Source organism: Corythoichthys intestinalis, chromosome 6, assembly GCF_030265065.1.
Source record: "Corythoichthys intestinalis isolate RoL2023-P3 chromosome 6, ASM3026506v1, whole genome shotgun sequence".
In the NCBI taxonomy this organism is placed as follows: Eukaryota; Metazoa; Chordata; class Actinopteri; order Syngnathiformes; family Syngnathidae; genus Corythoichthys; species Corythoichthys intestinalis.
In genome coordinates this window covers 46,487,021-46,502,220 of record NC_080400.1, presented here as the reverse complement: position 1 = coordinate 46,502,220, position 15,200 = coordinate 46,487,021, and the positions used below count along the sequence as shown (strand labels likewise).

General features: G+C 39.3%; 1 protein-coding gene across 1 annotated transcript in view; it reads right to left on the bottom strand.

The window, feature by feature from the left end:
- Positions 1-15,200, bottom strand: part of dpf1 (double PHD fingers 1) — an 87,845-nt gene that overhangs the window by 19,277 nt on the left and 53,368 nt on the right. Inside the window, 1 exon segment of the mRNA XM_057838643.1 lies at positions 176-295. Within this exon segment, the coding sequence (XP_057694626.1) occupies positions 176-295 (120 nt within the window).

Here is a 15,200-nt window from a genome sequence, read left to right as displayed (position 1 = left end):
TATGGTCCATCGTTATAAACTATTGAGATGTGTTTATTTCATTTGCACATGGTTTAAAATGCAGACAATATGCTGTTTCTGATGAGCCAAGGACGCATTTCACAATGGGGTTTCACTGTGCATTAACAGAGGACCACATTTGTCCTTCTTAACATCCCCTTCATCTTTGCCCTACCTGAGCGTCCACAGTCCGCACAGGAAATGAGGTCCTCAGGACAGCCAGTCTTCTTTGAGCCTCCGAGGCAAAAGTCGCAGTATCCATTTGCGATGACAGAGCCATCCGCTGCTTTTTTGGCTGTTGGATGGAGAAAGAAGACACAGTGGATTAGGAGGCAGCATGCTGCATGCTGGAAGAAGAGTATAGCATAAATGCAAAACTCATCATGTTTAAATGTTGATCAAGTCAGCTCCCCCCTTCAAAAATAAACATGTGGTTGAAACACACATGAATCTCTATTGTATTACAGTTAAATTTAGGAAGAACATACTGCAGTCATTCCCTCACCTGACGGCCGTGCAGACATGATTTCCACTTGGTGAAAGTATGAGCACGAGTGTGAAAAATTTTCTGTCTGTACATGTGACCTGCAATTTATTTTTTGGGTTACTTTAACTTTAGTGTGCTAAAACATTGAAAAGTGTGAAAAACTTAAATATTGTTAAATGATAAAAAATAAATACAATTTAAATAAAACCCATAAGTGATATTTGTTACTTGTTATTGGCATAAATACTAGTAGTGGGGTCTTCTGTGCCTTGAGAAAAGGATTAAAGCAGTTCTGCACCAATAAAAAAAGTGTTAAGCATAAAATGAGCAAACATTACAAAATTTTACATTTGTATGAATAAATACATCAACAGTTTACTCTTATCTTTGATCAAGTCATGATCTTGTCTAGTAAACACCAGCAACAAAAGGGTTATTATCCTGGAAGCATATTTTCTTGTCAGAATTGTCAACTTCTATAACAAAATGGTTCATTTATTGGTTAGGACTTCATGAATCTGAGGTATGTGCGTATGTCTGGAGCAAGGGTGATCACAATTTTTGGCGCCAACATCTACCTTTCAAGGACACAACCTTCTGCGATCTACCTTTTTTTGGGGGGGGGGTTAGGGTTTAAGTCAGCAGCAATGTACTGTAATTTTCGCATTGTAAGACCCACCTGGCTATAAGCCGCCATCCATTAAATTTGGCACGAAAATGGCATTTGTTCAAAGATAAGCCAAACTGGACTATAAGCCGCAGCTGTCCTCAGTGTATTATGGAATATTTACGCCAAAATATATTAACCGGTAACACTTTATTTGACAGCAGCAGCATCTGCTACCACCTGCTGTCAACACTGTTGTTGTCCAACATGCCTCCTTGCATGCATTGCAGCATTACAGATGTAAATAACAATTTTTAAAAAAATCATGTTCTGTGCTAATTATTTCTTCAGTTACTGTTCAAGTTGTTTCATTAATTGCTAGTTATGGTATTTGGTAACACTTTATTTTATATTGGTGTCATAAGACTGTCATTTGACAATCATAATTATGTCATGAGCATTAATGAATGCTGATAACAGATGTTGTTTAGTGTTATCCGGCAAATTATCTCCTTTTTGAATGGATGTAAAAGATCCAAGCAGGACATAAAAGGAGTTATTTACATTATTTGCCGGATGACTCTTACTGACATCTGTCATAAGTATTCAGTAATGCCCATAATAGCGTCATGTCAAAATTATGACAGTCTTATGAAGCCGCTGTCAAATAAAGTGTTACCTATTAACCAAAATAAATCAACAAATAAGCCGCACTTGACTATAAGCCGCAGGATTCAAAATGAAGGAAAAACGTAGCGGCTTGTAGTCCGAAAATTTCAGTATGTTGCGAGCTACTAGCTTGTTAGCTTTGCTGCACTTATACCCGTTTTTTGAGCATGCACCTAAGTGTAAATTAAAAAAAAAAAATTCAGACGTCATTTGACTGGCTGTCCTGTGTATCAATCAGGTGATGAGATGGATGATAGGCATAAGTCTATTTTTTTTTGTATTCAATACAATTCAACTTTATTTGTATAGCGTTGTAAAGCGCCTACAAATGTCAGCAGCAATACTGCACAACAAAACATGATTAATCCTTAAGGTCGCAAGCCTATTTTTTGTTTGTTTGTTTTTTGGGCCGCCTACAAATCTCAGCAGCAATATTGCACAACAAAACATAATTAATTTTTTTTTTGCCTTAAAAAAAAAACACACAAAACCCTGCCGTGATCTACCCACACTAGCATTGCAATAGACTGGTAGATCGTGATCGACATAATGAGCACCCCTGGTTTGGAGGGTGTCAGGTGAATCAAACCATGAAGGAAAATGAGATTTTCTCTTTTCCGGGAAACTGCCAAATGAGCTATTTGAATCCACACTATATACAGTATATTCCCTAGGTTACGACGTACCCGGCTTACATGATTGACAATGCCGGCTTTGGTCCACCATTTAGTCTCCAGTCGTTTTTGCTTTTTTTAATTTTAATTTTTAATTTTTTAAAATTTTTAAAAAATTTTTTTTGTTGTTGTTGCGTAACAGTGTCTCGTCCGCCATTTCCCTTTTTTTTAAATTTTTTTTTAAACATTATTTTATTAATATTATGTATGATACATGTTTTTGGAACTTTTTTTTTTAGATTTGGGGGGGTATTTAAAGGTACTTAAGGGGTAATTTCCAATTTAGGCAGAAATTCGGCTTACGTCGCCAGCATAAGAACGGAATTCGTTTGTAACCCAGGGACTACCTGTATTCAACTGATATAAGTTCTCCACACAAACTCCTGCAGTTGTTTGGTATTTTCATGTGAAAGACTGCCGTTCTGGCACGTTCAACATAACGGTTAAGTTACACCGTTCAATCATTAAAAACAGATTAGTTATGACACATCCAACAAGCCTTCCGCGAGTCTCAATTTCACCTGTTTATGATGCCGTTTTTCCGATGTTATTAAAGGCAAAAATGAGGCGTGAATGCGTGATGTATCAAGTATGAATTGATGGAGAATCGTTAATGGGCTTCTCTATCAAACACTCGTCAGAGCGCCACCAGATGCTTTATTTTTGTAACTTTAGATGGGACTACGTGAATGCACATTAGCAGAATAGCATTCAGCAACAGACATAAATGAGCAAAAATGGCACTTTTGGAAATATTTTCTTTCACACACAAGGTCTGTGCAGCAATCGAATCATGGCAGTTTGTCAAGTAACATAATTTACCTCATGTTTTAAGGGTGCTACTATATTCAACCTGATTTGGACATATCATGGGACGGGAAAGTGTAAACCTGGATGAGGAGATTAGTAGCATAGTTGCTGCAACAGAAAAGGAGTAGGTGCTTGCTGGTCTCGATGTGCAAACGGACCAAGGATAATTACATTATGGACCAGACTTGGTTCACATGCCTCAATTTGACTAATAAATCTCAACCTATTCAAGCAAACTTGACAAAGAAATCTAACCACTCAGCCCACAATAAACAAAGACTATCTTTCTTTCTTAAAACCTGAAATAGTAGAGATAAAAACTGAATGAAATGAAATCATAAAATATCCCATTAGGCAGGTCTCGTTCCACTATTGTATTGTGTATGTTAACAGGTTCATTTTAGCTTTCATTTTATTATCCCTCAATTTACCAAGTATTGCGTCTTCTTACCCTTATTTGTCTAGTATGTGTTCAACACCAAGTCATGTCCACCTACCACCAGAGGGCACAGAACCCTTGCTATGACAAACCAACAAGCAGTCCACTGTAAAACTCAAATAATGTAGAGTCTTTTATACTGTTTTGCTTGTTGATTGCGTAACACTTTTATTGGAAGCAATTACATGACCTCTGCACACTATTGTTCTACATATGTCTTTTGTTCTTTTTTAATTACACATTGATTAATATATTGGAATTCACACAGACACTCACACACAAACAAAAAAGAAGTCATTTGTTGTAAAGACAGGCAAAAAAAGATAAGACCACAGACACACAAAAGACAATAGCATGCGATTGTGGTTGCATGTGAGTGCAAGTGCACGCGCACATGAGCGAGAGGTCATTAATCCTTCCATTCCATGGTGGAATTTTGTTTGGCTGGAAGGGGGTAGGGGTTGCGGAGAGGGTGATAATGTGATTGAAAAGACGGTAAGAAGGGAAGAGGAACTGAGAAAGGCAGAGATTTGGTATTGTACCTCACAGGATTTGATCAAGATGACGTCAAAGAAAGAGACAGAGAGCATAAAATAGTATGGAATTACTGTATAAATGCCCCTGAAGCATTTAACAAGGTTGCCCTGTGCACACACAAAAGAATTAAACAAGTGCGTAGTAGTCTGATCAAAAGAATAATAAATAGAATAAAATAAAGCTAAAATTTGCTTTATACCCAAATGTACTCAACACCATCAGAGCTAGTGTTAGGAAAATAACATTAAAGGTAGATTTAGAGAGATTTCCTGGCCATGGCTTCTCGTGTTACCTCAAATTCATAAAACAGATTAGCCATATCACAATTTTAATAATCTTTTTGTGAGAGATAACATTATGAGATCTTGGTGGCATCAGCTTTTCATTATGGGAAATATTACTCGGATTTCATCAAACCTGTGATGGCAAAAGATACGAGTTCCTGGTTTGTGCTTTTGTTGATTAAAAATGTGATATTTCATATCACTTCATACGTATATGATTTAGTGTAATATTACATAGGTCTCAACATCGACAGTGGTAGCAAGTGTAAACTGCGATGATGAGAAGTAATGACTTCATATTTTCTTAGCAAATCTACACCAGCGTAAAACTTGGCGAGACAATTTATTAAAGATTTTTATCAAATTTATTTAAAAATAAATCAAACATATACCAAAAATACTCAAATTCATGCCAAGGAAGCAGTTTTGCTATAATTCATATTACCGCATTTTTTGGACTATAGGTTGCACCTGAGTATAAGTCGCACCAGTCAAAAAATGCGCAATGAACAGGAAAAAACATAAGTCACACCGGAGTATAAGTCACATTTTGGGGGGAGATTTATTTGATAAAATCAAACCCCAAGAACAGACATGTCATCTTGAAAGGCAATTTAAAATAAAATAGAGAACAACAGGCTGAATAGGTGTACAGTGTGCTAAAATTACATGACGCTAGAAGTTAAATCGGGCCTAAAAAATCCAGCCTGACCGGCCGCGGGTATTAAAGCCCGACACGGCCCGAGCCTGATCAATTAACTTGATTTGCTTGCCCGAGCCCGAAAAAACCCTTTTTGCGGCTGCATCTGGCTCGCAGACAAATCTTTAATTATTAAGAAATTGCGCAAAACGGCGACGGTCATATGCTGGTGTTGTGCAGTAATCAGCGGACATGACTTTTGCGGCGTATGTTAACTTTTTTAATGCTCCGACAACACTCGCGCAATTCGAACTAGATTTCATCAAATAGCAATTTAGAGGTGCTACGTTAGATCCCCCAAGTCCCATGCCATTGGCTGCGTGAGCCCAGGGTGATCATGGGACACGTGGTCACTACAACCGGCGACGAGAAAGCCGGTTCGCAGTAATTTTACAGGGAAAGTGGCAAACATACATGTCATTGTGTCTATCTATACTTTTATTTATCTATCAATTGCATTTGCAACGCAGATGAGGCAGAGACACTGTTCAAGTGGGGTCGCCGCTTTTTGCTGTCGAAAATAGCGGCCGATGTGCGCATGTGTGTGAAGCAAACTTAATTCGTTTTTAGTTTTGTTGTCCGTGTTTTTCAGTTAATTTTAGAAACCCTATTGAGATGATGGGAAAAAGAAAAAAAGATGAGTATCGTACCTTTCAGCAGGAACTGACCGAGGAATTTGCCTTTGTTGAGACTTTTTGACGTTTTTTTTAAATAAAGACCATCATGATGTCAAATCAAATTGAGGCAACGCAAGTGAAGGACATAAATGCGGCACCATTTTTTCTCTCGCTTTGGATGAGTCATCAGACGTAAGCAATTTATCCAATTCAGCGTGATTGCAAGGTTTTGACTATTAAAGGGACAGCAAGAGGGGAGGATTTATTCAAGTCCTTCACTGAGTTCGCTAAACAAAAAAACCCCACCAATGGATAAACTTGTTTTGGTGTGCACTGATTGTGCTCCGTGCGTGGTGGGGAAAAACAGGATTTGTGGCTCTTCGTGAACATGAAAAGAGACGCATCCTAAGTTTCTCAACGCCTGCGTGAAGCTTAACCCAACCAAGTATCAACCAGACTACAAAGCCATCAGCAAAACCATGCGACACCAAAAATTGCATTAATGGTAGGCAATAGTCTTCATTGATAGCAACAGCATAACAATGTTATTAAAAAGAATTCAAAGACTAACCCAAACCATTGTACTTTAAAAGTGTTGAAATGACATAAAATGCACACATTACTTGTATTTTTAGTTTTAAACATATTGTATGGCTCTCACGGAATTACATTTTTTAAAAAATGTGGTGTTTACGGCTCTTTCAGCCAAAAACGTTCCCGACCCCTGTTGTATGGGTTTTTACATTATACAGTAGTATGGACAAGTTTCCAAGGTACTTCCGTTTTACTTCCGCATTTCTGCTCGCGTCTTCCGTTTTACACTTGCTCCAACCAAAACAACAGTGGAGCTGGAGTGGCATTACTCATCAAAATCCGTCAAAAAAGACAATTTGGAAATGCCGCATCCATCTGCCATCATCACGACATGGGAAGACAACATGAAGAAATGGCTAAGAGTCGCCACAACCACAATAGTTTGTATTTTATTGATTTAATGGCAGTGGATGGAAACGTAATCAGGGACCTGAAAAGCTCCGAAGCATCCAATTGAATGTGTCCTAAAACATGAATACGGGAATTTTTTGTTCATGAAGGCAGATGTGGAGCCAACATAGTGCCACCACAAAGCAATAAAAGGTATATTTATGTTCAATTTGACTACAATTCTGTGTAAATGCTTAAATTCAAGTGTTACGTTTTTTTGTCCGTTTGTTAACAAGTGGAAAAAGTTGTTAGGCAAGGGAAGACAACTTGATGTGCCTCACAACAACACTTATGTTGATGGACATACAGTATATCGAGAATATGTGCATCCTACATTGATGATGGAAGGCTCGACCTTCGTTAGTATTTTTCTTATAATTTCATAAGCTGTGATTTATTGACCTGTTTTGCACATGCACCAATTGTTTTAAATAAAACAACAAATGGAATCATGACCAAAAGATTTATTGCGATCAATATCTGCAATAAAAAATAATTACATACTATTTGTGTTTATATGTACATGTGCGTTAAGCTCATAATTGTAATCTAAGCAGATGAAAATTACTTTATATTATTTCCTTGCATTCAGCAACTGTAATATTATTTGTAATTTCGTGTCAATCTACACCCGATGTCAACACAGGCTGCACAGATTGGTAGAATTTTGTCCACTAACGATCAACAAAGTGATAAGAAAAACATGCAATCATTTAGGTGGATACTTTAGGGCAGGGGTGTCCAAACTTTTTGCAAAGGGGGCCAGATTTAGTGTGTTAGAAATTTGAGGGGCCGACCTTGGCTTACGTCCTTTACGTAGAACGATATATTTAAGCAAATTTTAGCAAGCCATTCTGTGTGTCACATTTGCTTTATTATTTTTTTTTAATTAATAATTTCAACAATCTCGCAACTACCCTTTGTGGCGTTCTCCTTCGACTTTCGGGCTCTTGCGAAATACTGCTGCTGTAAAATTAAACTAGCTTCAAGTTGCTTCAATTTCTCGCTACGCATATTCCCTGTAATCCTGTTGTACACGTCAGCGTGTCTTGTTTGGTAATATCGCCTCACGTTGAACTCTTTAAAAACAGCAACTGTCTCTTTGTAAATGAGGCAGACACAGTTGTTGCGTATTTTAGTGAAGAAATAGTCCAATTTCCACCTATCCTTGATGGGTCGGCTGTCGCAGTCAACTTTCTTGTTTTTCTTGATTGTCGCCATTTTAGAAAATTGAGAGTAAAGGATTACACGGGGCAATGTTGCTTAGAGTGCTGCTGCCTTTTAGTGGGTAAAGGAGGAGCAGCATTTAAGGTGTAAGCTACTTGATATGCTGGTAGCAGTACTGCTGACCAATTTATCAAGTCTGTATGCGGGCCAGAAGTTATTGATTTTATAACAGAGGCTGGGGGCCGGATGAAATTTGATCACGGGCCGCATTTGGCCCCCGGGCCGGACTTTGGACATGTCTACTTTAGGGTTAAAACTGTGAGCCAAAAATCTGCGGCTGGTTTCAATTTAAGGTGTATGGCGAGGTAGATCCACACTGGCGCTTTGAAGCTGGATGCTGTTCCAAACGTTCCACTTCCTAGCATATATATAGGTGCTTCCAGGAGTTCAAACAACCACGCCCAGCTCGGAAAATCCCGGAGTCTCATCTACGTCGTGCTGAATCAGTTTTTGGAGATTCCATGGGTTCTTCTGGTTTGATTTGGTAGTTTAAAACTTTGTCTACTTCAACCGCAATTCAATGTGTTCTGTCCGTAGCAGAAAATGTCAAAGATGGTGCCGCCTAATTTTGGCTCAGGAAACTTGTCTATAAGCAAATCAGAATTCAGAGTTCTACTTGAATGTAGTACAGAGGTAGCTCAAGATACGAAGTTAATTCGTTCCAGAGTGGCTTTCGTATCATGATTTCCTTGTATAATGTACCGCGTTTTACATAAAAATGACCGAATCATTCAATTCCCAGCTCTACTAAAACACCGCATTAAAGTATATAATACAACATAATGCAACTTTTAAAAAAAAAGAAAAAAGAAAATGTGGACCCTTATCTTTCGAGTGAGGCAATGTGCAAAAGCAAAAGTAATACCAATGTAGTGGACCCTGTGTGAGCGTAAAAGCACTCTTTGTGAGACAAAAGCTGGAATTGCATATCTTTTAAAATACGTATTATCTTTCGTATGCATATTTTTTCGTAACATGAAGCGGAAAAAGCTTAGAAAAACTTTGTGAAATACATTCTTCGTGTACCGACGCGTTCGTATATCGAGTAACCATTGTACTGTTTTGCCACAATGTGTTCAACAGCATTGAGGCCTACTGGACGAGATGCTGCGTAAATGTCAACAAAAATGTCACCTTAAACCTCAAATTCCAGAAGTAGTTGCTCCCACAGGGCAGAGAAAAAAAAATAAAATTTGTTTAAATTATGTTTTTTTTTTAAGGGTTAGGTTTGGCTAGATTTTTACATACGGTATTAAATCTTCGCGGGTGTGGAACATAGTACACACAGGGAGTTGCCTTTTTATGAGATTTACTAGATCTAATTCTCATGTTTCAAATTCACCTAATGTTGTATTTGCTGGGTGAATATAGCACAGAAGTATTGTTATGTTGAGGAAAATCAACACAGCTAGATGTTTTATGTGCAATATAAAGCTTAGTTGTACATGCCTGGAGCTAAAACAAACACAGTTTTGTCTCCTTTTTATGGTCAAACATACTCCTTTAATCTCAGCTATGTTTTGATGTTTGTTGCCACTGATTGGGCCTTAGAATCCCTTATGGGCTATGAGAAACAGACATATTTGAAACACATTCTGGTTACATGTGTGCACAACAAATATACAGTGTACGTGCATCTATGTGCAGCTTTCCTCGCGTTTGTATTCAAGCCTGCGAGCATGTCTGAAGACCGTAGGGAGTGAATCAGCAGGTCTTGGTATATTTGAGTAAGTCAAGGTTGCCTGCTGGCTATTAGTGGAGAGAAAAAAGTCCATCAATGATTAAATGCCTGTGGCCTTGTTTCAGAACCAGCCTGTAACCACGGACATGCCACTGATGGCCGTACGAGGAAGGAAGACTGATAGAAGAAGGTATAGAATAAAAATGATCAGCAAAAAAAAGTAGAACAGTACTAATTTCACCTCTTCCCCCTTAGCTGCATACATCCTATGCTCATCTAGACCTTTGTTTTTATCTCCATCTTCCCTGCATTTGCATTCCCTGTACCCCATATATCCCCTTCTGGAACTGACCCTCCTCCCTCTGCTGTTTCCACCTACCCCCCCTCCTCTCCCCTCTTCCAATTACCAGGAGGAGTATGAGCAGAACCACACACTTCACAGCTTTCAAGTGTTGGAGAGGCATCCTCCAGGGAATTATCCAGCAAGCGATGAATCCACAAATAACCCCCCCACCACACACACACACACACACACCCCACCTTCCTTATTTCTCGTTCTTGTCTCCCCCAACACCTAGGTACCTTACTGCATAATATCATTTTTCTTTCTGCTCTATGACCCCTTCATCTTATTCCCCTTTTCCTCTACATGGCCCTATTGCCAAGTTGGATAGTACTGTACACTTGCTCTTTCTTTTTTTCAGCTAAACTTTTCTCAGTATAAAAGAATCAGTAACTTAATTTTAATTAAGTATCACTGTGTGTTCAGGTGTTTTTATCCGCCACAAAACATACTACTAAAACTATAAAAAGGGCGGTGTCAGTGCCAGGCCCGTCCGACGGCTTCAGCACAGCAGTTTCGTCCTCTGCATGACTACTAGTCACTACACACATGAGTAGTTGCGACTCGACACACACCAGTTTATAAATATGTTGTTGTCAGGTTTAGCAATCACATACAGTGGGGCAAATAAGTATTTAGACAACCACCAATTGTGCAAGTTCTCCTACTTGAAAAGATTAGAGAGGCCTGTAAGTGTCAACATGGGTAAACCTCAACCATGAGAGACAGAATGTGGAAAAAAAAACAAAAAACAGAAAATCACATTGTTTGATTTTTAAAGAATTTTATTTGCAAATCATGGTGGAAAATAAGTATTTGGTCAATACCAATAGTTCATTTCGATACTTTTTTAAGTACCCTTTGTTGGCAATAACGGAGGCCAAATGTTTTCTGTAACTCTTCACTCTTCGCTTGGTGTAAAGAAATCAACTGTGGGAGCAATTATTAGAAAATGGAAGGCATACAAGACCACTGATAATCTCCCTCAATCTGGGGCTCCATGCAAGATCTCATCCTGTGGCGTCAAAATGATAACAAGAACGGTGAGCAAAAATCCCAAAACCACACGGGGGGACCTAGTGAATGACCCACAGAGAGCTGGGACCACAGTAACAAGGCTACTATTAGTAACACAATGCGCCACCAGGGACTCAAATCCTGCACTGCCAGACGTGTCCCCCTGCTGAAGCCAGTACACGTCCAGGCCCGTCTGGGGTTCGCTAGAGAGCATTTGGATGATCCAGAAGAGGACTGGGAGAATTGTGTTATTGTCAGATCAAACCAAAATAGAACTTTTTGGTAGAAACACAGGTTCTCGTGTTTGGAGGAGAAAGAATACTGAACTGCATCCGAAGAACAGCATACCCACTGTGAAGCATGGGGGTGGAAACATCATGCTTTGGGGCTGTTTTTCTGCAAAGGGACCAGGACAACTGATCTGTGTAAAGAAAAGAATGAATGGGGCCATGTATCAAGAGATTTTGAGTGAAAATCTCCTTCCAACAGCAAGGGCATTGAAGATGAGACGTGGCTGGGTCTTTCAGCATGACAATGATCCCAAACACACAGCCAGGGCAACAAATGAGTGGCTTCGTAAGAAGCATTTCAAGGTCCTGGAGTGGCCTAGCCAGTCTCCAGATCTCAACCTCATAGAAAATCTGTGGAGGGAGTTGAAAGTCCGTGTTGCCCAACGACAGCCCCAAAACATCACTGCTCTACAAGAGATCTGCATGGAGGAATGGTCCAAAATACCTACAACAGTGTGCAAAAGCTTGTGAAGAGTTACAGAAAACGTTTGGCCTCCGTTATTGCCAACAAAGGGAACATAACAAAGTATTGAGATGAACTTTTGGTATTGACCAAATACCTATTTTCCACCATGATTTGCACATAAATTCTTTAAAAATCAAACAATGTGATTTGCTGTTTTTTTTCCCACATTCTGTCTCTCATGGTTGAGGTTTACCCATGTTGACAATTACAGGCCTCTCTAATATTTTCAAACGGGAGAACTTGCACAATTAGTGGTTGACTAAATACTTATTTGCCCCACTGTAGCTAAAAGTAGGATGTTGACTCATCAATACTCACAATGAAGAAAAAAAATTTTTTTTTTCAGTTTAAGCCGCTCCAAGGGAAACTAGCAACAGTGCTAAACTTTCTCCATTGATTAACAATGTTTCTTACCACTGACTGATGTACATCTGGCCTTTTTAAAGATACTTTTATGACATTTCCAGCCTCATGTAAGTTAACAAACTTAGCTGTGGGTTTTGAAAAGGCTTTTGAGTGATACAGTGCGAAGCATAGTTCACATTACAGAACTTCTTGCCAATCAAAAATTGAAAATTGGTGGCTGTTTTTTTATAGGACCGAGCTGAACTCTTTGAAATTTAAAAATTAAAAATTTTACATTTATAAATTTTTCACTTGTGTTTTTGTGTTCAAGTAGATGCTAAATCAAGAGAAGTTAATTAAAATATATTAAAAAAGGTAATAATTTGATAAAATTAAGGGGTAAAAATGCAAAATTTTTTGTATGATGCATATAAGCGACAACAGGCATCGAAGGTTAAAAAAGAGCAAACAAACAAAAACATTGAGGCTGCTTTAATCTGGAATGTGACTATTTCGCAACGATACACATCAAGGGATTTAACCAAACCTACAAATTTTATCACATTACCTCACATAACATACTTTTAGTGCACTTGGAGCATAAAAACACCTATGCACGGCTCCTCTTTGTGGACTACAGTTCGGCATTTACCACCATCCGGACGTTTAAACTCCGGTCCAAACTCCACCAACTGTGCCTCAACATCTCCCTGTGCAATTGGACTGTGGACTTTTTAACCAATCGCACACAGAGTGTCAGAGTGGGCAAAAACACCTCCTCCACTCTCACCATCAACACCGGGACCCCTCAGGGGTGTGTTCTGAGCCCTCTGCTTTACACCCTGTACACTCATTACTGCTCCGCCTCCTCTGCATCCAACCTCATCGTCAAGTTTGCCGACGACACCACAGTGCTCCGACTCATCTCCAACGACGATGAAACAGATTACAGAAGAGAGGTGCAACATCTGGAGTCATGGTGTCACAACAAAAACTTGGCTCTAAACACCAAAAAGACCAAGGAGATCGTGGTGGATTTCCGTAAGGGGAGTCACATCAGCCTCTCTCTATCGGCAACGATGTGGTGGAGAGGGTGAGAAGTTTTAAATTCTTGGGGGTAACGGTGACTGAGGTCCTGTCCTGGGGGGATCAAATTTCCACAGCGGTGGGCAAGGCACAACAAAGCCTCTACTACTTGAGGAAGCTGAGGAGCACTCATATCCCCAGAACTCTGATGGAGAACTTTTACAACTGTTCCATCAGCAGTGTTCTGTCATATGGACTTTTAGTGTGGTTTTCAAGCTGCACCAAGGCTGACCAGCAGGCGCTCCAGCGCGAACTGAAAGCTGCCGGGATAATCATTGGAATGACTCTCCCTGAGATCACCATCTACTCCACTCGCTGTTTAAGAAGAGTGCACAACATACTGCGGGATCAGCACCATCCTGCTCACCACCTTTTCCACCTGCTGCCCTCGGGGAGAAGGTACAGGTCCATACAGGCCAGAACATCAAGACTGGCCAACAGTCTGTATCCACAGGCTACTGAACTCTGCCCCTCTCCCCTCTCTGCCCCCCCTCTTACGGACAATAATCCACATCCACCAACAACAATAACTCTGAACTGGTTTGCATTGTTGCAGTATGTCACTACCCACTACTTCCTCCTCACTTACCCTTGCCTATTGGTTGACAACCAGTATACTTGATGATACTTGATTAACTCATCTGGTTTTGCACTGATTTATAACTGTTCTTATCAGGTATATTTTTGCTCTGCACTTTAGCACTGACATGACTTTATGCTGCTGTTGAGTTTTTTGTACTTATGTCTAATGCTGTGTCAATGTTTACACTTGGTACTTAAGGGTATTTATTATATGGGTTTCAGACTTTACCAACTTAGCTGTATGGATGCTCCAAACAAAGTTTAGTTGTGCTTTTTGTAACAATGACAATACATATTCTGAATCTGAAACATTAATTGAACTGACTCAGATCAGCTCTTGGAAAACTCATTAGCCACGGCATTCTGCACTTTGAATGTTTGCATACAGGACTCGAGAATAATTTTTTTTTACTAGGAGCACATTGGCCCCTAACTTAAAATTTTAGGGGCGCACACTGTAAATCAACATGCAAAGTTTTCCTTTAATTTTCACTGTTTAACCGTTAAATACTTTTATAATACTACAAACTTATGGATCTATATTTTATTCTCTTTCAGTTCGACATCAACCAGTACACTGCTTAGAAATTAGGTTAACATGGGAATTTTTTAAGGGAGACCCAGTTGTCATGACAACAACAACAACAAAAAAATATATATATATATGGCGGAAAACACTCAGGTGACTTGAAGTTCCACTCGGAGACCCCCAATTTGGCCAACTTTCAAAATTGTCCGATATGCATGTATGATACATCATTGGAAAGCTTAAAATCTCAATTTTCTTAGGGAAGAAAAATGTGGGAGGGCATTTTTTTTTAAATAATAAAAAAAAAAAAAATCCAGAAATCACAGTGTATGATTTTTTTAAAACAATTTACTTGTATTATACCACTGCAAATAAGTATGTTTCGGGGGTTTCGGGGTCCTCAACATGCCCCCCACCCCACTAAAAATAAGGAAGTGAACCCGTCTGCCTAAGGAGACTTAAAGAGCAATTAAAACCAATTTTTAACAAACATTTTCAGGTCAGGTGTGTGCCCAATCACTGATGAGTGGTTTAAAGCTGCCCTGCACACGATAAAACACACACCTGCTAAGAAATGTCTTGATGAGAAGCATTGTCTGATGTGCATCATTGCTCAGTCAAAAGAGCTGTGTGAAGACCTGCAATCGAGGATTGTTGGATTTGTATAAAACTGCGAAAGGATACAAAACCCTCTCTAAAAGTCTGGATGTTCATCAATCGACAGTCAGAGAAGTTGTCTACAAATGGAGAGAGTTTGGCACTGTTGTTTCTCTCCCAAGGAGTGGCCGTTCCCCAAAGATGACGCCAAGAGTTCAGCGCAGAATAC